The sequence below is a fragment of the Aaosphaeria arxii genome (assembly GCF_010015735.1).
Source record: "Aaosphaeria arxii CBS 175.79 unplaced genomic scaffold BU24scaffold_5, whole genome shotgun sequence".
NCBI lineage: Eukaryota > Fungi > Ascomycota > Dothideomycetes > Pleosporales > Aaosphaeria > Aaosphaeria arxii.
Window position 1 is genome coordinate 2,183,265 of NW_022983478.1, and position 23,541 is coordinate 2,206,805.

Genomic DNA, 23,541 nt, shown 5'->3' on the forward strand with positions numbered 1-23,541 from the left:
ACTCAGCCATGACCCTCACGGCCACTGGTTGATTTTCTCCACCAGTCTCATTCTCAGATCCCCCCCTTGCTTATCAGCAATACTGTATTCCCACGGTCCATCCAGCGACTGCTCGACTTGATACTTCTTCGCGCCATCAGCGCTCATGACAGTCACACTCCTCACCCCGACCTGCGTCTGGAAGTCAAAAGTACCCTCCGCACGGATAGTACCGTTCTCAAACACGAACTTGATATTGCTCGTCCCAGCCTGCACCAGACTCTCTCCATCGTCAAGATACAAGCTCCCAGAGGCCCTCCCATCCCTATCCGGCGCAATCAGAAGCTCGAAGTCCAACTCTCGCAGCTGTGTCGTCGTGTTGGCGCTATTCACGCGGGCGGGCACGATCGATCCGCCGCGAATGTGTACGGGGATCTCGTTGGTCTGGACGTCGTCCTGTGTGATGTTCGCGCCGGCGCCTTCGACGGGCTGGAGAGTGAAGAGGTCGTAGAAGAGGTCGTTGGGGAGGTAGAAGGAGACGGAGGTGGAGCCCTCGTTTACCACGGGGCTGACGAGGAGGGAGGGTCCATAGAAGAATTGGTTTTCGATCGCGTGCGTGCCGGAGTCGGATTGGTAGTTGAACCTGAAGTATGCTGTCTTAGCTTTTAATGGATTCATTTGGCGGAAAGGGGGAACTTGTAGTGGTGACAACATACCATACGGGGGTGATCATTGGTGTTCCATCTTCGGTTTGGAGGTGCATGGCTGTATAGATGTAGTCTAGAAGCCTGTATCTAATGTCGATTGCCCGTCGTGCAGCCGCAGCGACGGACTCCCATCGATATGCTTCTTGGGATATTGCGCCATCAACGTTGTGGTTTCTGTAGAATGGGTAGAAAGCACCCAGGGTAGTCCATCGGGCGCAGAGGTGCTCGTTGGTGTCACCCAGGAAGCCGCACACGTCAGCCCCAGCCTGGCCTTGTTAGCTAAGCATGTGTATAGTTGGTTGACTGTCTTACCATTGGAACTTGGAAAATCGAAACAAACTGCAAGAAGTGCCTGATAGATGCAAGGTATTGATCCCATGCTGAGATGTTGTCGCCAAGCCAATGTCCAACATAGCTACCAGCCCCAACGAATGTGCTGCGGGTTATGACCATTGGCCGCTTATCAGGTCGGCGTTTGAGCATGCTGCTGGCACTCGCCTTGGACATCATGCTTCCATACCTTTGACAAAAGCGTAAGAAAATGATCAGAGTATGTTTCGGGAGACATGAACTTACAGGTTATGAGTATCGTACTCGGTCCATCCACCTTGGTGGATCAGAGCAGTACTTGCTGTTTTGTTGCCAATCAATCCAAAAGTATTCTTGATCTGGTATGAAGGATCAATGAGGTCGCGGTTGGGGAGTCCTTTCTTTGATCCACTTTCCTCCTGTCGTTTAGAGATAGATCGCACATTGATGATGTCGGTGTCTACTTGTGATGCTTCAGGATTATCACAGGGCCATTCGCAGAAGTTCGATGGCTCGTTCATATCAATCCACCTAGATCATGTTAGAATAAAGATAATACAGTAGGAAAAAAGACTAGGGACTTACAAAGCGTCGATGTCGACACCAGTGTCGCGGTTGAAGAACGTCTGGAATTCGTTGTCCCAATACTCCTGTACTTTATCGTGGAACCAATCAGGAAAGGCCGTTACGCCTGGCCATACTCTTCCCTTGTAAATGCTTCCGTCCTCTGACTTTAGGAATATGTCGAGGTTTTTGCCATTGTTGAATGCATCGTAGTCTTGGTAGGCCACAGCTATTGAAGTTAGAATGCAGCTTAGTAGATATCGGGTTCAACTCACCAGGGTCTACCATAACGATGTAATGCTGGTCGTTACTATGTAAGCGATCAACCAGCTCACGCATCTTGTCGAGAGGAAAGTTTTGTCCGAGAGTGAAAACCTTGTACTCATCCATGTAATCGATATCTAGGAATGATTTAGTACATAATGGCTCAGAGATAGCTGTCAAACTCACCCGTCCACATTGTCTCAAGTGGAATTCCTGCGTCCGAATAATTCTGCACCACAGCTGCGACTTCATCGACACTCTTGTAGCCAAATCGGCATTGATGGAAACCAAGTCCCCAGTAAGGCATCATAGCTGCCTTCTGCGTGATTTCACTGTACTCTCTGGCGACATCGAATGGACCAGGACCGGCGAGGAAATAAAGATCGATGACACCGCCTAAGGAGTTATACTCCAAATATTGTCCATCGTCGTTGTTGATTTTAATGTCCATACCATTGCTATTCAGGAGTAATACACCATGGGTATTGTCCGACTCGGATCGATGCTCGTAGTATACTGGGTGGGCACCGTATAAATTCTCGCCCTTAGGCACACCTCCGGCGTCTCGATTCCAGAGGGTTCTGACATAGTTAGAGGTGGGGACTCGTAGTGAATCTGTATGCTCGCCCAAGCCGTATATAGATGGATTATCCGGTAGGGAAGTTCGCAGTCTCCAATATTGGTCCTCGAATATTAAGGTTGATCCCTTGGAAGAGAAGATCTCTTCATCGTTACTCTTGCGTTTGATAGTGAAAGAGAATGGCTCTTCTTCAATAGTGACGTCTAGTGCGGATTCCTCGCCCTTGATAGATCCCGTCGGCCTTGGTACAACAAAGTCAGGCACTTGGTAAACTTGCTCTTCCTTATCGTAGATGATGACATGGAGACGGGAGTCTACATAATGTTAGTCACAATAGATTCAAGCATAAATGAGATACCATGAGCCAATGAGAAATCAAGGAATCCCGGCAAAAGGCTCTCGGAGCCATCCGAGACTCATGTGGTCGGCTGCCCCCATGTTCGGTATGGAAACATGGAGCTTGTACTACCTAACCGCGACTTTATGATGATTGAAGTCTGAGATTGGACCAAAAATCCACAAATTGCATACTCCACATTCCGCACGTATGCAACGGCAATTAATGAAAAATGATGTGTAACACATACCCGTCTGATACTCGGCTGAGAACCGCAATTCCTTGAGGTCTTTTCCGTGGATATTGCACTCCGTGCCAGCCAATGTCAAATCTGCTTTAATACCGGCATCAGTTCTTTCGACATTTGTAGCTTTGTAGCCAGGGCAGTCATTCTGTTGTCTTCTTAGGGCTGTTGATTCTCCTTGTGAGGTCAAGGTGAGCCAGAAGAGAAGGTAGGAATGAATGAATGCTAACGATGATGGCATGGCGTGAAAGATGGCTGAAGAGGCATGGGTGACGAGCCACGACTGGCATATATAGTCAACTAAACGCCCGTACAATTAGCCCTTGCTCAGTATCGTGGGCCCTACTATTACTATGCCAAGTTTGGGCCGAGGTGGTTGGCTGAATTCCACAGCATGAAGATAGTGGTTGCGGATTGGTTGTCTTACTGGTGATCGTCATGAGAGCGGCCATTTGTTTATGCCAAATCTCCCTCGTGCTGGGGGATTCTACATTATGCAACGAGCCCAGAATAGTACCTGCCGTATCAGGAGTTAACAGAGAGGAACAAGGCGATGTCTTGATGAATTGAGCGTAGTCGGAAGCGGTTTTTCCGCCCTGGTTGCACACGCTTCCATGGTGCGCTTTGTAGACATGGGCTTAGTTCCCGGGCGCAAGGCACATTTTGTAGTTTGTACGAGAGTATTTTGGTCACAAGCCACCATCACTTCCTGTCCGAGATCCATTCTTGGGCGATCAATGACCCAATGACGGCCCTGAATCGGCAACGCGAATACGTTCTGTGTGTCTTCATCTCGTTGCATTCCAACATAGACCATCGAGATCGCCAACTACTTTACCGTATGGGCCCCTCGGTTGTACATCTACATGGATCGGCAAGATTAACCTTCCCGCGATTGTATGTATCTTCAACGTTGTAAAAACAACGTCTGGGGCGATGTTACCCTGGGCCAGGTTTTCTCGCACGAGTTTATGCTTACACGAGCACAGACGCGTGGTGGTTGAAACAGTAATGTTCCCCCTTCGATAATGATATTGCAGCTATTTATTCAACGTGCTGCTTATTCCCAAGATTTCAGGAGTCAACAGGCTCATTATAGACTCACGAATCCCCACACCACGCTGTCACCCCGTGGATATATTAAAATTTGGTCAGGAGATGACTTTTTCGCGAGAGCCAATCTCACCATAATGCATTTGGGGACATCAGGCACGTCATACGTCCCGGAACGTACCAAACAACTGCATCGAACTTCCTATCTCGTATCGTTACACCACAGCTAGACCGCAAAATGGCCTCTTGACTCAATGCAAAACAAGTGTCGCAAGAACAGATCAACCTGATCGCCAACTTTCGTGTGTATCCACACAACATCGAATTGTCTTCGGCGACGAAACTTAAAATGTCCTGGAATCTGGGGAACCATGTCTCGTGGCAGCAAGGTTCCATTATGACCACCAGCCTTGACTACATTCCTTCCCAACGACTTGACCGTTTACCTTTGCTTCTGAGAAGACCAGTCTAGGCTATGTGCAACAACGTGGGGCTAGTATTGTTCCACCCGAATTCTGACGACCCATTCTATGATTCACTAGGTACGTCCGCCGTCGGTACCCGAGCGGAGGCATGATGATTGAGATCTGGTCTATACATTATGCGCCAATCGTTCTGCGGTCTACCTCTGTGTCTTATGCGAGCGGTGTGGAGCTGAGGTAGCTGCGGCATATCTATGTACATGCTCTGTGGACTTGTATTTCCCCATTCGATCTGTCCTGGTTTCCATGTTCGGACTAATAGGCCGAGTCTCTAATTCATGTCACAGCTTAAAGACAGCATCGAAAACTGATCAATTGAAGAATCGAGATTTGATTGCACGGCCTTGTTCACCAGCACTGCTGGTTTTCACTGTATTTGCCTTACACCCCTTCTGTGATCTACTGTGTAGATGCAAGAAGGGAGACGAGGGATGCACTCCTTCGATATAACTTGACCATCAGGATGAACGAGACAGCGGATTGAGCCACACTTGGACAATTGAAGATGTGCTAAAATCAGTCATTATTCGTGACAAGCACGTCAACCACAGCAACTGTTGTCAAAATTGCACTGACGATCTGGTCTGGTCGCGGGAATTGATATCGGGTGATTGTAGTTTCATTCTGTAGGTAGTCTTTCTTTCAACAATAGCAATAGTAGTTGCAATTTCTCGTAGTACTTTAGTTCTATATAAATGTTAGACCTCGTTACATTGCCTAATTGATGTCCAAATTGTATTCTGGACAAGCTGAAGACACTCTCATTCGTGTTGTGTAGATTATTTGTTTCTTCGTTACTTGTTACAAGTTGATCGATCAATGAACCGTATTACTCGTTGAGCAGTTTCAATAAAATATCGTTCTAATACTGAGGAAAGCACTCTGCGATTCACTAGCAGATGAGCTTGAAATATGACATATAAAGAACAATCACGAAGGCATGCACGGAGTATACTATTACCAACTTTAGTCGACTCACCACACCTGTCTCTCTTAGATTATATCAAAACACCTGGTAACCTTAGCCATCGATTGAAAAGTTCGTAATTAAATTGTATCTCTTCATATAAACCTGGAAAAGAAGATCGAGACGAACTCTACATACTCCATCATTACAACTAGCATTTGACCAAAACCCTGGGTATCATCGTACTAGGTCATAACCAAACGTCCCAAATCTCCAACTACATGACCGTACAGCAGCTCTTGAACAGCCTCTTGAGACCCTTGTGAACCAATTCCTCAACTTCGTTATTATTCTGCTGCTGCTGCTGTTGATGGTGTTGCTGCTGTCCATGATGTTGTTGACCACCATGATGCTGGGTTTGACCAGGGTATCCACCACTTCCATAACCACCTCCGTAGCCTCCACCAAATTGCGGAGGTGGTGGCATTTGGCCAACCGCTCCGCCTTGCAGGTTGACAAAGATCCTGCCTTCGTTCTCCTCAGTCGCGTACTGCAAGCCGAGCTCACGGCACACCTGCTCGACGCGAGGCTTGATCTTCTGCACGTGCCCTGTAGAGTGGTTTCCCTTTCCAACAATGACGTGCAGGTGTGTCTCGCCGCGTCCTCGCGCAGCCTTAATTCGCTCTTCCAAGACATCCTCTGCCTCTTCGACGAACAGACCGTGCAGATCAATGGTATCGCCAGGAACGCGATCTACATTGTTGTTTTCCCGGAAGATGAAGTCGCGCGCCTGGCGATTGTACTCGTCCATCTTTTGCGCATGACGCTTTCCCTCCTGAGAAAGCTCGTGGGCTTTCCCGCCGTCGCCTGCCTCGTAGGCGGCGTGCGCGCGATCGAAGCACGAGGAGCGTTTGGCGGCCTCCTGTCGAGCTAGACCGCGTAGGCGGTCGTACTCAGCTTCGGTGTCCGAGGAGGAGTGGTTGAGGGCTGCGGTGCGTTAGATTCAATTGCTACTGGTACGCATATAGATTTGGAGCGAGTATAGGAACGAATTGGTGTACCTCTCGAGCCCAATGATGTCATTTCCATTGCCATTATGTATAAAAGAGATTATTGAAATATGTATAGGAGAAGGATATTATCGAGGGCTAAAAATTAAGGAGGGTTGTCAAGGTGCTAGATGTCCATTATTATATTCAGAGCTGAAAGCAAGGATAGCTCTGAGATGCCAAGAGATCTCAGAGATGGCTGGAAAACCAAAATGTACTAGTGTCGATTGACAGATATTGTGGGGTACAATGCAGTGTTGCCAATACGTCCTTCATTTCGCACTCATGTATTACATGTATCCTCCAATGGCATAGTTTAAGCCTTAACCATCCGACGGATCAATCGACACGCCAAATCGATCTGACGGTGGCGGAGCGGAATAGTCATCGCAGTGGCTTTTGCTGGGTATATTCCAGGTTGTAGGCGCAAAATTGGTACTCATTCATTCGTGGATTCCATTCACCATCGTGGTGTTTTCGTTGTTGGGTATCTTTCCTTGGATGGAGAACTCCTTGCATCTAGAATCGGATCTTTGGGCCAACAAAGACGATCAAGAAACACGCCACCCAAAGGCCAAATATAAGGCCATATAGCTTCATACGATCCCACCAGCCTTTTCCTTCTGTCATTCGTCTTAATGTGCCCATTCGCTGACCCGCAGCCTCCATCCCTTGTGTACTTTTATCAAGCCCTTGTGTAGCTCGGTCTAACACACCCTTATCGCTCTCCAAGGTTTGACCAAACGTTATCGATTGCTGCTTGAGCTGCTTCGCCATCTCGAGCAGGCTGTTTGTCAAATTGTCCTGCTCTTGGCGGTTGTGAGACAGGAGAGCCTCCGATTGTGCGATTGATGGGTCGCCTGTAGTTGCTGTAGATTTGGACGGGAATAACGATGTACCCGATGCTGTTGTGCCCGTTCCACCATCAGGACCACCTCTCCGCCGCAGTTCCGATGTGAGATTCTTTGCCGCTTCTTGCAACGCAGGGTTGCCTTGACCCCCAGATTGATTGACTTCTATGCCCTCCTGAGTTTTGAGCCGCGGGGCATATGAGGGGAATTGATCCTCATCGTCATCGTCCGAGTCCACAGAGACATCCGAATCCACTCCGTCATCGAGCTGATTGAGTTCTAATAATCGCTGATTCAATTGCTTGATAAGTTCGCGCTTCTTTTGTAAATCCGATTGAAGGGCGGTCTTCTTTGCTTTCGATGCGGATGATGTGGTAGCGGAATGCTCGAGGTTTAGAAGCAACGTTCGGGCGTATTCGACATTCTGCATTAACAGGGTCAGTTTATTCAGCGCATGTGTTCAAGAATATATAGGCCACGAACTGCACCAACTCTTTTGCGCTCTAGGCTCGAATTTTGGAGATTAGGAGACGCTTCAGGTGACAGTAATATGTGTTCTAATCGGGAGAGAAGCCTGTTTAAATTAATGGTGGTAGTATCTGGATACTGCGAAGGCGACCGTGATCGAGTTTGCATTTTGAGGGCAACACATTCAGCACAATTACGAGGGTAAGGCAGATGTCGGTTGTATCGATCGAGGTATATTGTAAGTTGGAGGCAGAAAGATTGTTTGGGAAGACGTGTCAAGCTCGCGCCAGGAATAGACGTCACCGATCCCCAGCCAATTAGCGCCTTTTTCTCAGCTTCCCCGCGTCATTCAAACATCTCACGACCACATCGTCAACAGATGTACTTTCCTCAACCCACCCTGCGAATCTTCTACATCTTTTTCTCATGCACATTAATCTCGTCGAGAACAGAAACAAGTTAAATTGGATTAACAATACAACCAATGTACAATTACATAACAGCCCGGAACCATAATGCCCTGGACTAAGATAGGATAATGAAACCTTCCAAAATGCAGACTTGATATGCTCATTCTCCCCGCAGGTAGTCGCTTCTTTCAAGACATCAGTCTTTTTACGCCTCTCCTAGTTCGTATGAAATCTTACTGCCTCAAGGTTGTAGTGTCTCGCTGTTCATGTGGCTTCTGCGCAGCAGGTGGGTTGGCTGGACCCCGAGTATAACTTTCATTATGGGTCAGCTGGGTTATCGAGACAACGTAGAAAGGCATGTCATACTTGTTCCACAGGGAGCCAAGGAATCCAGGTTTCGTATAAGAGTCCTGGAGACTGGACCTTCTTTCAGTACTTTGAGGATCCGCAGGACGCTTCAGGGCCTCAAGTGCAGCATATCTCGTTCCGGATGCAGAGGACTATAACGATCAGTATGCATCGTCAAAGGCTTAAAACTACAAGGCGTTCTATCGACTCATACCCTTCTCCTATCGTATGTAGAGGTGTGTCCAGAGGATGCTGAAGCATCCGACGACCTCCGGTCGTTTTCCTGCTTGGGTCCCTCAGGCATTGCAGGTGTAGTCATGTCTCCGAACATCTTATGATGCTGGGAAGAGTATTTTTGATGGAAAGGAGAAGGCATTATAGGTATAGGTAACTTGGTATTGATAGACTAGTAAATGTGGATGTTTAGAAGCCGAGTACTTCACCTGAGGGGTAATTCTGGTGGATGAGGCAGCGGCATTAAGTAGGAAACTCAGGTTCACTGCCCCTCATAAGCTGCATATGGTGATCTAGAAACCATATGAACGTTACGCACATGATGGTGAATCGTACCAATGAGGTGCTAGTCGGAGCTTCCCCGCCTTCCTTTGTATGCATCTCTGGTATCCCATAACACATTCGACAGTAGGACAGCCTAGAGAGGCCAATCAAGAGCTCGATGCAAAGTCAAACGAATAGGGATGCTGCGGAGCATTCATGGTGGCTTGCAAGTCATGATTGGAGTGTTCTTCCTCACTTTGTCTACTGGAGCAACTCGTCCGTTGGAATATCTAGTACTTACTCGTATCACTAAGAGGGCACCAGGCGAGCTCTGGACTGCGAGAGCAGTAAATATGGGGAATTCTCTCCGTGTGAATCGTACGTACTCGAAAAAACCGTGGAAGATCGATCCATTGAAGCCTCCCACGTCAATGCATGGTACAATGACGAGAAAATGCAGCACTGCACACACTACGATTTTGACCTTCGTAAAGATGTTTCACAAAAAGCGGCTCGATGAAGGGCAACGTATCGGGAGGCAGAAGGATCATGTAGTGTATCAGCTGAAAGCATCGTGCAGGGGCGTTCTGATGCAATTGCGGAGCTATCCGAGTGCATCAGGGTCTGGAGGCAGTAACCATAGCGAAGATCTGAAATCCTTGATGTCACATTGACTGTTCCTGGCCTGTTACGGAATATCTGAGGATGAGCTAAACTTCGTAGATCAGTCAACTAAAGTTGACGAATCCCATCGTCGCTGTTAGAGAACGACGGAAGAGACATGATGTTCGCGGTTTGAGTCGTGGTGATGTCACTAACTATGCCAAGCGGAAGGCATCGATTTGTGCTACTCGTACAAGTGGGATTTGTACTTGTACTTGTACTTGTTCGAGTATGATAGATAGACGATCACGTGAGACAAAACACCCGAGGTTGGCCCACTAGCACTTCGCTTCAAATTTGACAACAACTGTGCTTTTGCAACCAACACTCCATCACCAACTTTACCCAACACCAGCCTCTTTGCTTTTGGATGCTGCTCGCGATGTCGATCGCATGTAACAAAGTTCACGCCGTCCAAACTCAAGCGTGAAGCTCCCGGTTCCCCTGAAGGCGAACATACAATGAGCGCGCGTCTTGACTTCTTGAGGCTCTTGAGGTTGGGCAGCAAGCCCTCCATCACCACCCGAGATTGACAGGGGCTTTCCGAAGCTTCCACTGTCAGCACCATTGGCGTTGGCGTTCTCACTCTCCATCTCTGTCCTCGACATTTGACGAAGGGGGATCGTCGCGTCCGTCCACCGCAGTTTCGGAGATGAAATAGTTCGTGAAATGTCCTCAGAAGCATTTCGGACCGATTATTGTTGTCGCCAGAGCTGCCGTGCCGGTGCGGATTTGTACTTGTACATACAAGTACACCCACCTACCATGAAGTATTGTGCTGCTCGGCGAAGTGATCAACAGTAGTGTTGCACATCAAATATGCCACGAGAGCCACGTCCCTGAGAAGCTCAAAAGACTTTTGCAAATTTGCACCCCGTAAAGGTATGCTATACTCTCCTTTTCAGTTGTCCCTTCTTCACATGATGATTACCTATACCAAAGCATAGTTCATCCGAAGGCCTCAAGGTCGCTGAGGATACACTATACCATCATCTTTCGCTCCTATCTGATTTACATACTTCCAACTCTGTTGTCCAATTTGAAGTCATCTTGAGCACAACGCTGACTTTGATTTTAGTTTGAAAAGATCTACCTGTTGTACACAACCGAGAGAATACACGGTTCGTATCACATTATGTCTGCGTGTTGTAACAATCCTCGAAAGGCCCAGTGTCGACGAACGAACCGGGAAGTTGTAGGTCAGTTTTTCTTTGGATGAACGTGTCTTGCCTTCAGTTATAGCCGCCGATGTCATCTTGTGTGACGATGGCTCTTGTTCCATTGCTACAAGTGCTTTGTGTTACTGTGAAAATGCACCTTTGCCGGTCATTCTGTCATTCTGTCATGCCATTATGTCAAGACGCAGCCCCGTCCTCCCCGTCCTTGATAGTGCTGCGTAATCAATCGTCCCAAGCAAGGCCGTAATCTGTACACGGCCTTGTGGAAGTTATTGGTTGCAAGCCTACGGAATACAGGACGGCCGAAGGGAAGGACTCGCCTAATACTCTTGCTCAACCAAGGCCGTATCAATCAAAACCAATCCATCGCTCACTTGTCAGCGCCCTGTGCGAAGCATTGCGATTTAATAATTCACCGTGACGCACGTTGCTGGAATAATTTAGCGATGACCTTGCTACAGGTAACAGGCCTGCACCCCGGCCCCGGAACAAAAAGCAAAGCGAATATCGCGCACCAGGCGTGCCAGGGTCTTGTTAGAGTGTTAACCACAGCTCTGCGACTCTCACGGCCTTATCGCGCCGTGATCCCCTGCTCACACAGACAGTGGACCAGGACCGAGGATCACTTCTGGAAAAGACGCAGTGCAAAAAGCACGGATGTGCAATCAGTTCCAAATTCGACAAGTGAGGGTGTGTGCCTCGGGCGACGAGCTTGCATGCCGCCGAGTTGGCGCTTGGTGAAGAGGAGGACGGGACGGAAACAGGATGTTGCGTAGGTGTTAGGCGTGCAGGCCTGGCGACAGAAATAAGAGGATGGCTGTCCCTCGTCCCATCTGATGGACCAATCTGCCCTGGACGTGCGAAGGACTGCGACTGCAACAGCGATGGCCCCACCTTTTGGATGAGTTGTCAACCCAAACGCTATCCCGTATTGGTTCCCACACGACGCCTGACCGGTCACCTTCCTTGTGTGTTTGGTTTTTGAACTCCCCCCCACCCATCTTCCTCCCTCTTTCCTCTCTTCTCTCCCATCGCACACCAACATACACATATATTCAAAATATTCGACGCCCAAACGAAAATCCTACTCTCCTCGCTAAACCATCCTTCAATTCTGTGCGAAAATCTCACCAAAATTCACGACTCAAAAACTGTAGACACATTACAATATAGAGCCCTTGCTCAGGATGTCAATTCGGAGCCCAGAGGAAGCCTTCACTAGGTACTTACTGCCCACCGGTTTTACCCCGACTCTTTCGTTTACTGTTTTTGCTTTCATGCTGCGTTTTGCTTGCTTTACCTTGTGTTGCGACGATAATGTACTTTCCTTCTAGTCTATGTTCTTTTTCTGTTTATTTCATTTGCCGCCAAAACAGCACCACAGGCTTCTAACCTGGATCCCCATGGAGTCCACTGGAGCGATATCCCAAAGGAACGACAATTGCCCTGGAATCCCTTGATCTATCCGGAATTCATGGCCGTTTCTGTACTGTTCTGTTTTTCGTTCCCGGATTTTCCATTCGATTTGCCCCAGGACTTTGCACACATGGTAGACACGGCTAGACTGCAAACGCAGTGCCAATAATTTCGACAATCCTCAGTTCGCTTTGTGCGAAGCCGACCTCGGGGCATATCATTAGAGCTTCTGAAAAGTCGGTGAGCACACGAGCGGACTTCACTAAGGTTCAAGGCCAGTGCCAAGCCCTGCTCTGCATGGCACACTCGCAAGCGGGTCGCCTTTCAACACCATTCTTCTGTAGTCGCAAGATGGGAACGTCGTTCAATCAAAAATGTTGTTCGACTTCCTCGCCGTACTGGATCCATCAATGCCTGGAGGAGAACCCTAAAGCCGGATTCTGACTTGACCTTGCCGTTTATATGGAGCCCAATGGATATCACACCCAGGAGGAGGATCCAAAGCCAGCCCTAGGATGGTCCAAGCCGGAGGCCAGTTCTGTAACTATCATTAGACTAAATCGCCCACGTCGTGAGCAATATTTGGATTGGAGGCGACTCAAAGTACGTACATGAAGGCAAAACTTTGCCCGAATCATCCAACCCATTGATCTGAGACTGACATCTAGCGTTTACACTCAAAGGTTTTGTTGTCTGGCCAGTCCTGTGGTTTGTTAGCCCTGTTTGTCCCTGTCCCCTTTTCCGGATTTCGTCAACGACTTATGGCCAACCTTCATGGAACCTTGATTCTCCCGATGGATCTTTCTTGCCCATACTCACTGGATAGGCCCCTGACTGTCGCATCCACTTCAAGCGAATCACGACACGCTCTTCAATGGTCCCCCTCATGGACGATGTTGAGCGAAGCTACAACCTCATCTGGTGCGTGCCCTTTCTACCATCTCGAATTTTCGTGCTAATTCATTATGACAAATAGGCATCGTACTGGTTTCGTCGGATCGGATACTAACTTGGCGTTTCTTTTGTTCCTACAGTCATATAGTGGCTTTCATACGTTTTGCTTTTGTTTTGATACTGACCCCTTGTTTTCAGCGAGCCTTGTTTCGACGCGTCTCCGCCGGACTATCTTTCTTTTTCTACAAACCAGGCCGTTCATATTGCCAAGTGGACAGAGGACGTATCAGGAGCCACCAGTTACGGACCGGAATTTCTTTTCTCGTCGTCGGAAGGCGACATGCACACAGCTGAAGCTTTCGAGCTGAAGCATGAGACTGCCTCTGTCTACAGTATGGACAGTGCGTACCAGAGCCAAAGAGGATCCGCCAGGCGAGGGGCCGAAGGTTATTCCCAGGACAACAGGAGCCATGTGAACAACCAGTTTCTAGGAAGCGAAATCTTCTCGCCAACGCTGAGCTCCGACACTCTCGGCGCTTTCCACGAGCAACAGCCAGACATGAGCCATATGCAACTTCCATCCGCGGCCACCGACCTGGATGCTGGAGACAATTCATTCGCTTTTGCTAACTACACCACTGGACAGGACTTTTCTCAATTCACAGCAACCAGCATTCCCCGATTCACCCCGTCCAGTGGCGTTGACATGTCGTTCCAGTGGGGCATGACAGAGTCCAACACCTACAGCAATCCATTTGCTTTCTCATACCCGAAATCCTCCAACAGTCTGGAAACTACGCTGTACTCAAGCCAAGATCCATCTGACCTCATGTTCAATGTGCCAGCCCCACCACAGCGGCAACTAAACAAGCCCCGGATTGACACCTCGGTCCGGCCCGCCGCGTTGCGAAACACCTCATCATACAACAGCACTCCCGTTTCGCGACGAGCCTCAGCCAATGAGTCGGGCTTCGGCGCATATGTTATGTCGCCTACTAGCGCGATTAACATTTCCAGTGCTGCCGCGCTAGAGTACGAACAGACACCAACTGTTGACACCAGGTAATGTTAAATGGCCATGTTTGACAAGACACGTGACTGAATGAATATGTAGAGCCGACAAGGCAGAGATTGCATCCACTAGCTTTTCAGCACAGTCCATTCCTGATGAGGATGATGAGCTACTCTCGCCGTCTGATGCCGCCGAGGCACAGAATATGGAGGAAGAACAGGGCAAAGTCGCGAGAAGCCACCCTCTGTATCAAGCTCAGCCAGATGAGTCGGGCAAATACCACTGCCCGCATGAGGGTACAACGACTTGCAACCACAAGCCCACACCTTTGAAGTGCAACTACGAGTAAGTATACAGATCCCTGCTGCGTCTCTAGACGATTCTGACCATTGCTATTAGCAAGTATGTGGATTCCCACTTGAAGCCATTCCGTTGCAACAAGAAAGTCTGTGTCGGTGTTCAGTTCTCCTCGACTGCCTGTCTCCTACGGCACGAGAGAGAGGCACATGGCATGCACGGCCATGGGTCAAGGCCACATCTTTGCCACTTCGCCGACTGCGAAAGGTCTGTCATGGGTAATGGGTTCCCTCGACGATACAATCTCTTTGATCACATGAAGCGTGTCCACGATTACACAGGACCTACCACTGAACCCTCCCCGCCTGTGCAGCCTGCTCCTGGTAACAGGAAAGGCATGTCGCGCAAACGCAAGTCGACCGCTGATGAGGGGACCGAGAAGCGTCAGAAGGTGGCCAAGCCCACTCCCCAGCAGCAAGCACAGATGCGCCGAAGGCAGCTGCAGGACGACTTCTTGAACAAGAAGCAGAACATCATTGACATACTCTCCAACCTCGGAGGACCAAACGACCTCGGTAACGACATTCAACTCACCAAGGAGGTTGTCGATCTGCACGAGATCTCTGCTGAGTACAAGAAGAGTCTCGGCTGAGAGGTGCGCGATGATGGGGACAGTCCGCCTTGCTGCGCTAACCTTCTTTTCAACAATTGTAAGGTTTGTTCTCAACCTGGAACTGGATCTACCGGACCCGCCTTTTTATTTATTTCCGCACTGGCACGACGAATGCTGGACATTTCTTAGCACGACAACCGGAGTACCTTCACAACGGATCCACCTGTCGAGGCCACATGGACCACAGCCGGATGGATGAACCATGGACTGGAATACATTGTGCCTGCCCAAGGACACACGGAACCAAGCCCGAGCCAGGAGCTTTCAGGACCAATCGCGCCACGCGATTGAGGAGTAGGAGGAGTGTATGTGGAGAGTATAGAAAGAAAGCCTGGCGGGCATGATTGCTTGACGGCCGCTATCAGTAGTAGAGATTGTATCAGCCTTGCGCTGCTTAGTTTCCTTTGTAGTCAACAACGGCGTACGGATGGATGGACACTTGTTTCAAGGATGAAGGAAAAATGTATCGAGAGGCTGTAACGGATCGATGAGTGAGTTGCTTCACGATTCGAACGAGGGGAGAGGAGTAGGAGTGTGGAAGAAGTAGATTCATGTCTAGTGAAATATTCTTGTTATTGTTTTCTCATCCATCTGGTACAATATTCTTAAAGATGCTCGAATGTGTGAGCATGCTCTATCGGTACGAAGCGAAGGATTAATGACTTCTAACACTCGGTCCGTCTGTGGTGTACCTCGGCTTTGCTGTCCCAAACCACGTAAGCGTTGGTGTATTGCGAGAGCATTGATTGGGAGACGTGGGAATAGTCGACTGTCGACCCCCGTCCTCGCATGGTTACAAGGTATTTGCAGTGTACACGGCCACTGACGGCGTACACGGATATTCTGGCAAGGGAAGGGAAGGGATTGAGCTCGCGAGAAATGCTCGATCCGTGACCAGGTCCGGGCACTAGGGATACGTCATTACGTCCATTGCCCCACCTCGGGTCCGAGGGGTCACCTTTTTGATCTTGACTTGACCTTGCTACTCGTAACAATTACTCGAATTTGTATTCATCTCATCCTACGAGGTAGAGTTATCACAGTATCATTGCACCTGTCGAGGGTTATCGTTTTCGTAACTCGTAACTGTTTGTATGCTCTGAGGGTTTATTCAAGTCCACCAGTTACCTCCAGGTCAATATACCAAAGTACAGACAGAGTGCATTCTCGCCATATCGACACGATCGTGGTGCTGTATACTAATCGTATTCATCACCATCATCACCATCATCACCATCACCATCAACTACGGAGTGCACTGATCTGATCTGATCTAAATCCTTGCCCACCCTCCGAGTAGCTATTTCTTTTATTTCCTTTTTTTCGTCCGAGGTCAGATAGCACGACTCGCACCATCTCCTCTTCCAGTCCTAACCCACCATACTCGAACCATACACAACACTTATTCCATACCTGTATCCCTGCACCATCCATTGCCTTGACCAACCAAAGTAAGGTATACCTGTAAAGTGTAAAGAAAAAGGTCGTTTCACATGACAAACCTGTCGCACTGCCCCTCGCGGGTTCTCGCCATCGTCTCTGCTTTCAAACCCTCCACCACCCAGACCCTCTGTTCCAGAACCGCCGCTGCTTACCAAAACAACCTTAAAGCCGCGCGCCTACGATATTTCAATACCAGCAATAGCAACAACATCAACTTTTCTACACCTCTTACAACAACATCACCAACACCAACATCGACACCTCGCAAACGTCCAGTCCACCTACTGAACCACACACGCCACCGAGTAGTAGCAGCACCTAAGACACCTAGACGTTACATCACCACCATGGCATCCGCAACCACATTCTTCGACTTCAAGCCCAAAGACAGTACGTTACCACACCACCACCACCACCACCACCACCACCACCTCCTCCTCCTCCTCCTCCTCCACAACCCGAAGAGCCCCAGGCACTCTCCACCTCCACATTCTCCCACGGCCAATTCACACGAAAGCTAATGCCCTCGCGCGCGCACAGAGAAGGGCAACGAGTTCCCGCTCGAAAGCCTCAAGGGCAAGGTCGTCCTCGTCGTCAACACGGCCTCGAAATGCGGTTTCACGCCCCAGTTCGCCGGCCTTGAGAAGCTGTACCAGGTACGTCCCACACCACACCCACCCACCGCACCCCTCCCCTCCGTAACCCACCAAACTAACACCCCACCCCCTCCAACCCAGGACCTCAAAAAAGAGCACCCCGACTTCCAGATCCTCGGCTTCCCCTGCAACCAATTCGGCTCGCAGGACCCAGGCTCCAACGACGAGATCCAGTCCTTCTGCCAGGTCAACTACGGCGTGACGTTCCCCGTGCTCGGCAAGATCGACGTCAACGGCGACGCCGCGGACCCCGTGTTCGAGTGGCTCAAGACGGAGAAGCCGGGCCTCATGGGCCTCAAGCGTGTCAAGTGGAACTTTGAGAAGTTCCTCGTCGGCAGGGACGGCAAGGTCGTGGGGAGGTGGGCTTCGACGACGAAGCCGGAGAGTTTGAAGGCGGATATCGAGAAGGCGCTTGCGCAGAAGTAAGATTGTGTTAATGTGGATGGGACGGTCGTTCTTTGGAATGGTTTAATTGAAAAATTGTCTTCAGTTGCTTTGACAAGCTCTGCTATGCTTTTTGTGTGAAGGTGTTCTATATGTCTATCTGTGCTTTTCTCTCTGTCTTCCCGTGTTCATTGGGAAGAGGAAAAGAAACGCTCTGTCTATCCCATTGTGTCGTCTGTTCATAACCAAGTCATATCATGCCATACCATACCACCGGTACCGAGAACTCCAGTTTTCCCTATGCTATCATTTTGATTCGTATAATTTCAACACCAAGAGCCGTCATGAATAAATGAGAAAAGTAATTCGTTAACCGATCGATCAATCAGTCGAAAGGCACTCTCCTCAACGCCCTCCCCCCAGCCTTCCTCTCCTCGCCCTCCGCGCCAATCGCCGCGGGCACCCTGATACCACAGCAGTCACCCCACCCGGTACTCGCATGCACGTGTCTCTTTCCCGCCTCGTCGGTAAACACCTTGACCTCGCCGCCCTCGAGCGCGTCGTCGTCGTCCGCCTGCCCGCACTCCTCCTCGGTGCTCATGCCCTCGACGGCGGGGATCAGCGAGCCGAAGAGGAAGTGTTGCATGACGGGCAGCTTGTGCAGGATCTCCTTGACGAACATCTTGCGCATGCCCGCCTCGATCTTCGCCCAGCTCTTCGCCGAGCTGATGTCGTCCAGCATCGGCGAGTGCCACCGCAGGCCCTCGACGTTCTTGACCGAGTTCACGAACGCAACCTGGTCCAGGTACAGGAAGTCCTTGCTGCACTCCTCCAGCGTCAGCGTGTTGTGGATCGACTTCGGCGTGATGTATGGGTGGTCCACGAGCTGGCTGGCGCCGAAGAGGAACGGGATGAACTGGTAGTCGTCAAGGCCCCAGACGCCGTGGGACCCCGCGGGCTCGAGGTAGTATGCCGCTTGTATCTTGCGCATGAGGGCGAGGTATGCGGGGAGGACGACGAGGCCGATGGCGGGGAAAGTCGCGGGCGGGAGGAGGGAGAGTCGGTTCAGGCATAGCAGCCACAGGAAGAAGTTGACCTCGTGGCCGGAGCCGTAGTCGATTCGCGACCGGTTGCCGAACGAGTTGTGGAGGTACGTCGAGACTTCTTCGATGAGCGAGACGTCCGTGAGGCCGAGCTGCGCGTGCCATTCTGGCAGCTGCTTCGCCACCTCGTCGAGGAACGTCTTGAACACTGGGTTTCCGAACCGGCTGCCCGTGTCCTCGGGCGGACACCGCTCCAGCACCTTCTCCGCCTCGTCGAGTATGCGGAGGATCTTGCGGATCGTGAGCGTGAGGTCTGAGTCTGGCACGCTGCTCACGGAGCGGTCGCGGACGGAGTCAGAGATCCCGAATATCCATGCTTGCACCAGCTTGCACGTATCGCTGTTGAGGAACCGCTCGTGGTCTTCTGGCCCAAGTATCCTCCGGCTGGGCTTCACGAAGTCGTGACCCGTGAGATCTGGAGGAGAGGGCAGAGCGGGCGTGGGAGGAGCTGGCGAGCTGCCATCCTCAGCTTCGGGAGCGCCGCGGCGTCGAGAGAGTGCGGAGGAGCCTGGGGTGCGTTTGCGGGGGACGAGCTTGGGAATTTTGGCGCTTAGGTCGGGAACTGGAGTTGTTTGTTGAGCGGATGCTGACTGCGGAGGAGATGCAGTCGTCAAATGCGACGGGGGTGCCGCCTGTGGTGCCGTCATCGCGTGTTGTTGAGAAGAAGAGATTGCTATCGTAAAGTTTGTAGTTATTGAATGAGGTTGAGTGAATTGGCTTGTTTAGGGAAACGGTGGGACAAGCTCTCAGTCAAGGGTTCGATAGAGGGGCAAATGCGGGCCGAGTCCCCGTCCGACGACATCAACACCAACATTCAATATCAACATCCATCCCTCTATCAATCAACCCGTTTGATCACCTTCCTGAATCCTCCGCACAAATCGCTCATTTTGAAACATGCTGAGATTCACAATAAAGAAATAAACAACGGACATCCTGGAAGCAGCAAGAATGCCTCTTTTCCCAAACCGGGAATCCGGATCCAGGCACCACCACCATATCAACCACTGGCATCATTCTTTGAATACAGGCAGAATAGATCGCCCTCTATTCAAATCCACAAAAGTCCCGACGATTCAAAACCCCACAACATGCCGTGAAACCCCAATCAATCGAGAAAAAACATGCTTCCTTACCCTACCCCACCCCTTGCCCTCCAGTTTCCCATTTATCCCGGACACTTTCACTCCAACCGTGCCGGACTCATCCCTCCGCATCCATCACTCTTCCCTCGCCTGCGCTCGCTTTCGGCTCAAAGGGCCCGGATCGTCGCCTTCTTCCTTCTAGAAATCCGGCTCCAGTGACTTCGTTTTCGTGCTACCCTACCCTACCTTACCCTATATGTCTGACTGCCTGCCTCCCTGCCTGCTTTCCTGCATTGCATACATAGTACCTAGATATCTAAGCGATCGGTGAACGTCCGTACATACATGTGCGATACAGGGTTCCTTCGGCCGGCAATGACAGCAGGGGGGGGGGGGTGGTCAAATCGTGATGATAACATGCTACCACGCACGACATAGTGCCATGCCGTCACACCCGCAGCAGCCATTGTCCTGGCCCTGTCAGGTCCAATATCGCTTCGCCTCTTCTCTTTTCCCACCACTTGACTAACTACCGGGGGGAGCTAGGCGAGCGAGGCCAGAGGTGGGCGACGGGCGACGGGCAGTGATGCAATGTGTCGTGGGGGCGTGGGGATCGAGGGGGAGAAGGTCAAAGGTACATAGGATGGAAGTACCTCTTGTGCATCGGTTTGCTTATAAGGGGAGAGGAGGGTAGGGCGCAGCTTAGGCACTGAACTGTTGGTTCGCATTCGAAGCGTCTTGGATTTGGAGGACGGCTAACTGCGCAGTGACATGTCTTTAACTGTTAGCCATCACAGAGATATCCGCTCATCTCTCGCATCAAACATGTGTGTGTATATGTCTTTGTGTTTCTCCTCGAAGGTGTCCGAGGAGAGAAGGTTGATTCATTTCAGTAATCTACCTACATATTTCTATCTTTCTTTCTTTCTTCCTTCCCAAACACCAAATCCCGACCCCCAACCCCCTCTCGGGAAAATCAACAACAACAAGAAGGAGGAGAAGATCATGAACGCCGGTTTTCAAATGCCCCAGTGGTATACCGCCATGAGCGCGCATCTCCGCCCGTCGTTGATCAGGCTGCGCGCTATATACCGTCTATAAATATTTGCGTGGATCGTTGTCCACTTGATGATGACCTTGATAGGATACAAGAAAGGAAAAGAGAAAGATTGATCCCAGAAAGGGAAGGAAATATTATGTGCTATTTCCCAAACCACCCAGAGCCAGCCAGGTAAAATGCAAAAGAGATGCATGCACGCACGTATAAATCAGCGGGTGTCAATCCGATATACATGGATTTCGAGAATAACGCCAGGCTGGGGGATTACCCCATGCAGAACGAACGGTTGATGGAATAGAAAGACAACGGTGGAAAAACTTTAGTCATCGATGTCGCTGCTGCTTTCCTCGAGTTTCTTGCGGCGTTCCTCGTCCATTTCTTGATAAGTCGCCCAGCTGAGGAGAAGGAAGGCGCCGATGATGAGAAGGCCACCGACCAAAGCAGCGGGCGTAAGCGGAGAGTTCAATGGAGGAGGGAGAAGTTGGTCGACGATGGCGACGATGAAGATGGTCAAGAGAGCGGCAACGGATGAGAGAACAGGTGATGTGAGGGAGATGAGGATAAGGAATGATCCGGAGAATGCTGTTGAGGGTCAGTGATACGATTTCAATGTGCTTGGAAAAGGGAAAGGTAAGACATACTGGCATTTGCAAGGACGCTGATGGCCATCATCCATGCTTGCTCCCCGTGTGGCAATTCAAAAATCTCCCAACCCATAAAATGAAGGAAGGGAAGTGGGATCCAAAGAACACAGAGGGTGAAGGTTCCAATCAAACTTCCGAACAAGTTTGCAAAGATCATACCGCGGCCTGGGGCGCAACCGTCGGGCGGACATGCTAGCTTCTTGTACAGCACCTCATATAGTCCATAGAGGACACTTCCAACGCCGATTACAAGATTGCCGAGAGCTCGATGGTCGGCTTCGTGCGATGGAGGCGCCTTGTCGCCACCAGCTCCACCACCCGACTGATTACCGTGCTTTGCGGGAGTCTGGTCGCCGTATGCTACGATAAACACACCGACAATTGCAACAGCAACAGCACCAACCTTCTTCATACATAGCTTCTCGTGAAGTAGAGGTACGCTGAAGGCGTAGGCGAAGAAAGCAGAACAGTTATAGATAGCAGTCAAGTCACTCGCTGTCGTCCAGTTGACCGCAATGTACCAACTTCCGCCAGCCACTGTAAGTGCGCAAGTCACAAATGCGGTCATCTTGACCATGTACGGCACAGGGGATGCCTGGGATTGGCGAATAGAAGGATGGAGAGTCCCGTGTTGGACCATGAGAGCCGTCTGGCGGAGGAGTTGGACATGTCGGCGCCAGAACGTGTTCCATGGCGTGTCCCAATGCTGTAAACGTAGAAGGAGTAATTGTACTGGCCATAAGAGAACCCATGAACCGTGGGTCATGTACCTTCCCCTGTGTCAGCATATGATGATCCTTTTCCCCATCGAGTCTTCGAAAGAAAAGTACTACTCACAGCATACAATATGGCTTATTCCATTTCAACTCATGCTGAATATATACCGCCGTCTCCGTCTGGACCGTGAAGCTGATCAGGCTCAGCGCGAGGAAAATACCCGCATACGTGTACCGTTTCCGAGTCTCGTATCGCGCTTGTGTCTCGGGGTCGCGTTCGTGGAAAGTCGAATGCCTATGTAATCCCCTTTCGCCGGAGTGGCCTTCATCGTCTGCTTTGTGTCCAAGGAGAGGCGCAACAGCGTGCTCTCCGTCTCCATCCAGGTCAGGTCTCAGGTCAGACGGCATGGCTGCGTCGTGTTCATCCCAATCGTCGAATTCGAGGTCTGAACCGGTGTCCGGGCTGTGGGGTTCCTTGAGATTCCCCTTATAATCTGCCTGTTTGTTCCGGGGGAAGTCAGAGAATGGAGAGGAGTCTCTTGAAGAATGTGAGGGTTTGTTGAAAGCGCGGGAGTCTCGGTCTGCAGCGGAAGAATCGAGGTCGGAATGGTTGGGGGAGGGTTTGGACGCTGCAGTCTTCCTGAGCGGGATGGATTCGCCAGGCATATAAGCGGATTGCGGAGGGACTGAGGCGACAGTAGGCCAGGTGGAGTCAACTGCAGACGACGATACCGATACGTGCTTAGTGTGCTGCTGATGTCTCTGGGAGTCCGTAGATAGGCCACGCCGCAGCGGTCGTCGGAACAAGAAGGGGTCACCATCTTAGCGAATCGTAGCGCGGGAGAGACGGCGGGCCTGAGCGCACTCACACACAACTTCCACTGACACTCCCACGACTCCACACTGGACAAGATCCGCTTCCAGTAACTCGAATTGCGCGTCACTAGCCGACACCCGAACTAGGCGCAGTAGGTTACTATTCTAGTGCTGTTGTATGTGTAATGACAGAATGCCGTACGGTGGATAGGCCGCAGTCTCTCGAAAAAGAAAGTACAACAACGTCAGGCTGCAGATTGGGGTACAAAGACATACTCTGTACCTCGTAGCCTGTATTGTTCCGTGCAAAGAATGAGTGAATGACCACATGCCATCAAGCCCCGTGACCCTCCGTTATCTCTAACAACTGCACCTGCACCTGATCCGTACTGTGTACATACAACAAGTCCGAGTCTACTCTTCTACTCAACTCTAGGTACCCTTCTTCCAA

At 50.4% G+C, this 23,541-nt stretch overlaps 9 protein-coding genes across 9 annotated transcripts; 3 read left to right on the plus strand and 6 right to left on the minus strand.

Moving 5' to 3' along the window:
* Window positions 1-15: 15 nt before the first annotated feature.
* BU24DRAFT_348109 (glycoside hydrolase family 31 protein) lies at window positions 16-3,225 on the minus strand (the record flags this gene model as incomplete). Its single annotated transcript, XM_033523552.1, has 8 exons — window positions 16-622; window positions 696-952; window positions 999-1,206; window positions 1,263-1,526; window positions 1,581-1,788; window positions 1,835-1,960; window positions 2,010-2,717; window positions 2,991-3,225. The coding sequence occupies 8 exons, from the start codon at window positions 3,223-3,225 to the stop codon at window positions 16-18; spliced, it is 2,613 nt and encodes an 870-aa protein (XP_033383258.1).
* A 2,478-nt stretch (window positions 3,226-5,703) lies between these two features.
* On the minus strand, window positions 5,704-6,521 carry BU24DRAFT_463661 (DUF1771-domain-containing protein; the record flags this gene model as incomplete). The annotated part of the gene is made up of 2 exons (XM_033532149.1): window positions 5,704-6,413; window positions 6,488-6,521. 2 exons carry the CDS (start codon window positions 6,519-6,521, stop codon window positions 5,704-5,706), a joined length of 744 nt encoding a protein of 247 aa, XP_033383259.1.
* Window positions 6,522-6,677: 156 nt separating this feature from the next.
* BU24DRAFT_224447 (uncharacterized protein) lies at window positions 6,678-8,050 on the minus strand. Its single transcript, XM_033522092.1, has 2 exons — window positions 7,810-8,050; window positions 6,678-7,750 (listed from the first exon to the last, which is right to left on the minus strand). The coding sequence occupies exons 1-2, from the start codon at window positions 7,960-7,962 to the stop codon at window positions 6,995-6,997; spliced, it is 909 nt and encodes a 302-aa protein (XP_033383260.1). The 5' UTR covers window positions 7,963-8,050; the 3' UTR covers window positions 6,678-6,994.
* A 350-nt stretch (window positions 8,051-8,400) lies between these two features.
* On the minus strand, window positions 8,401-8,882 carry BU24DRAFT_423832 (uncharacterized protein). Its single transcript, XM_033528352.1, has 3 exons — window positions 8,767-8,882; window positions 8,571-8,704; window positions 8,401-8,516 (listed from the first exon to the last, which is right to left on the minus strand). The coding sequence occupies exons 1-3, from the start codon at window positions 8,869-8,871 to the stop codon at window positions 8,438-8,440; spliced, it is 318 nt and encodes a 105-aa protein (XP_033383261.1). The 5' UTR covers window positions 8,872-8,882; the 3' UTR covers window positions 8,401-8,437.
* Window positions 8,883-8,955: 73 nt separating this feature from the next.
* BU24DRAFT_423835 (uncharacterized protein) lies at window positions 8,956-9,898 on the plus strand. Its single transcript, XM_033528353.1, has one exon. It carries the CDS (start codon window positions 9,251-9,253, stop codon window positions 9,722-9,724), a length of 474 nt encoding a protein of 157 aa, XP_033383262.1. The 5' UTR covers window positions 8,956-9,250; the 3' UTR covers window positions 9,725-9,898.
* Window positions 9,899-13,181: 3,283 nt separating this feature from the next.
* BU24DRAFT_463663 (uncharacterized protein) lies at window positions 13,182-15,162 on the plus strand (the record flags this gene model as incomplete). Its single annotated transcript, XM_033532150.1, has 5 exons — window positions 13,182-13,228; window positions 13,284-13,340; window positions 13,400-14,263; window positions 14,316-14,558; window positions 14,613-15,162. 5 exons carry the CDS (start codon window positions 13,182-13,184, stop codon window positions 15,160-15,162), a joined length of 1,761 nt encoding a protein of 586 aa, XP_033383263.1.
* A 1,811-nt stretch (window positions 15,163-16,973) lies between these two features.
* BU24DRAFT_348026 (glutathione peroxidase 1) lies at window positions 16,974-17,708 on the plus strand (the record flags this gene model as incomplete). Its single annotated transcript, XM_033523550.1, has 3 exons — window positions 16,974-17,016; window positions 17,167-17,282; window positions 17,364-17,708. 3 exons carry the CDS (start codon window positions 16,974-16,976, stop codon window positions 17,706-17,708), a joined length of 504 nt encoding a protein of 167 aa, XP_033383264.1.
* A 343-nt stretch (window positions 17,709-18,051) lies between these two features.
* Window positions 18,052-19,416, minus strand: BU24DRAFT_463665 (Phosphotyrosyl phosphatase activator; the record flags this gene model as incomplete). Its single annotated transcript, XM_033532151.1, has 1 exon — window positions 18,052-19,416. The coding sequence occupies one exon, from the start codon at window positions 19,414-19,416 to the stop codon at window positions 18,052-18,054; it is 1,365 nt and encodes a 454-aa protein (XP_033383265.1).
* Window positions 19,417-21,233: 1,817 nt separating this feature from the next.
* Window positions 21,234-22,682, minus strand: BU24DRAFT_349228 (uncharacterized protein; the record flags this gene model as incomplete). Its single annotated transcript, XM_033523595.1, has 3 exons — window positions 21,234-21,496; window positions 21,556-22,328; window positions 22,396-22,682. The coding sequence occupies 3 exons, from the start codon at window positions 22,680-22,682 to the stop codon at window positions 21,234-21,236; spliced, it is 1,323 nt and encodes a 440-aa protein (XP_033383266.1).
* Between the last annotated feature and the right edge of the window lie 859 nt (window positions 22,683-23,541).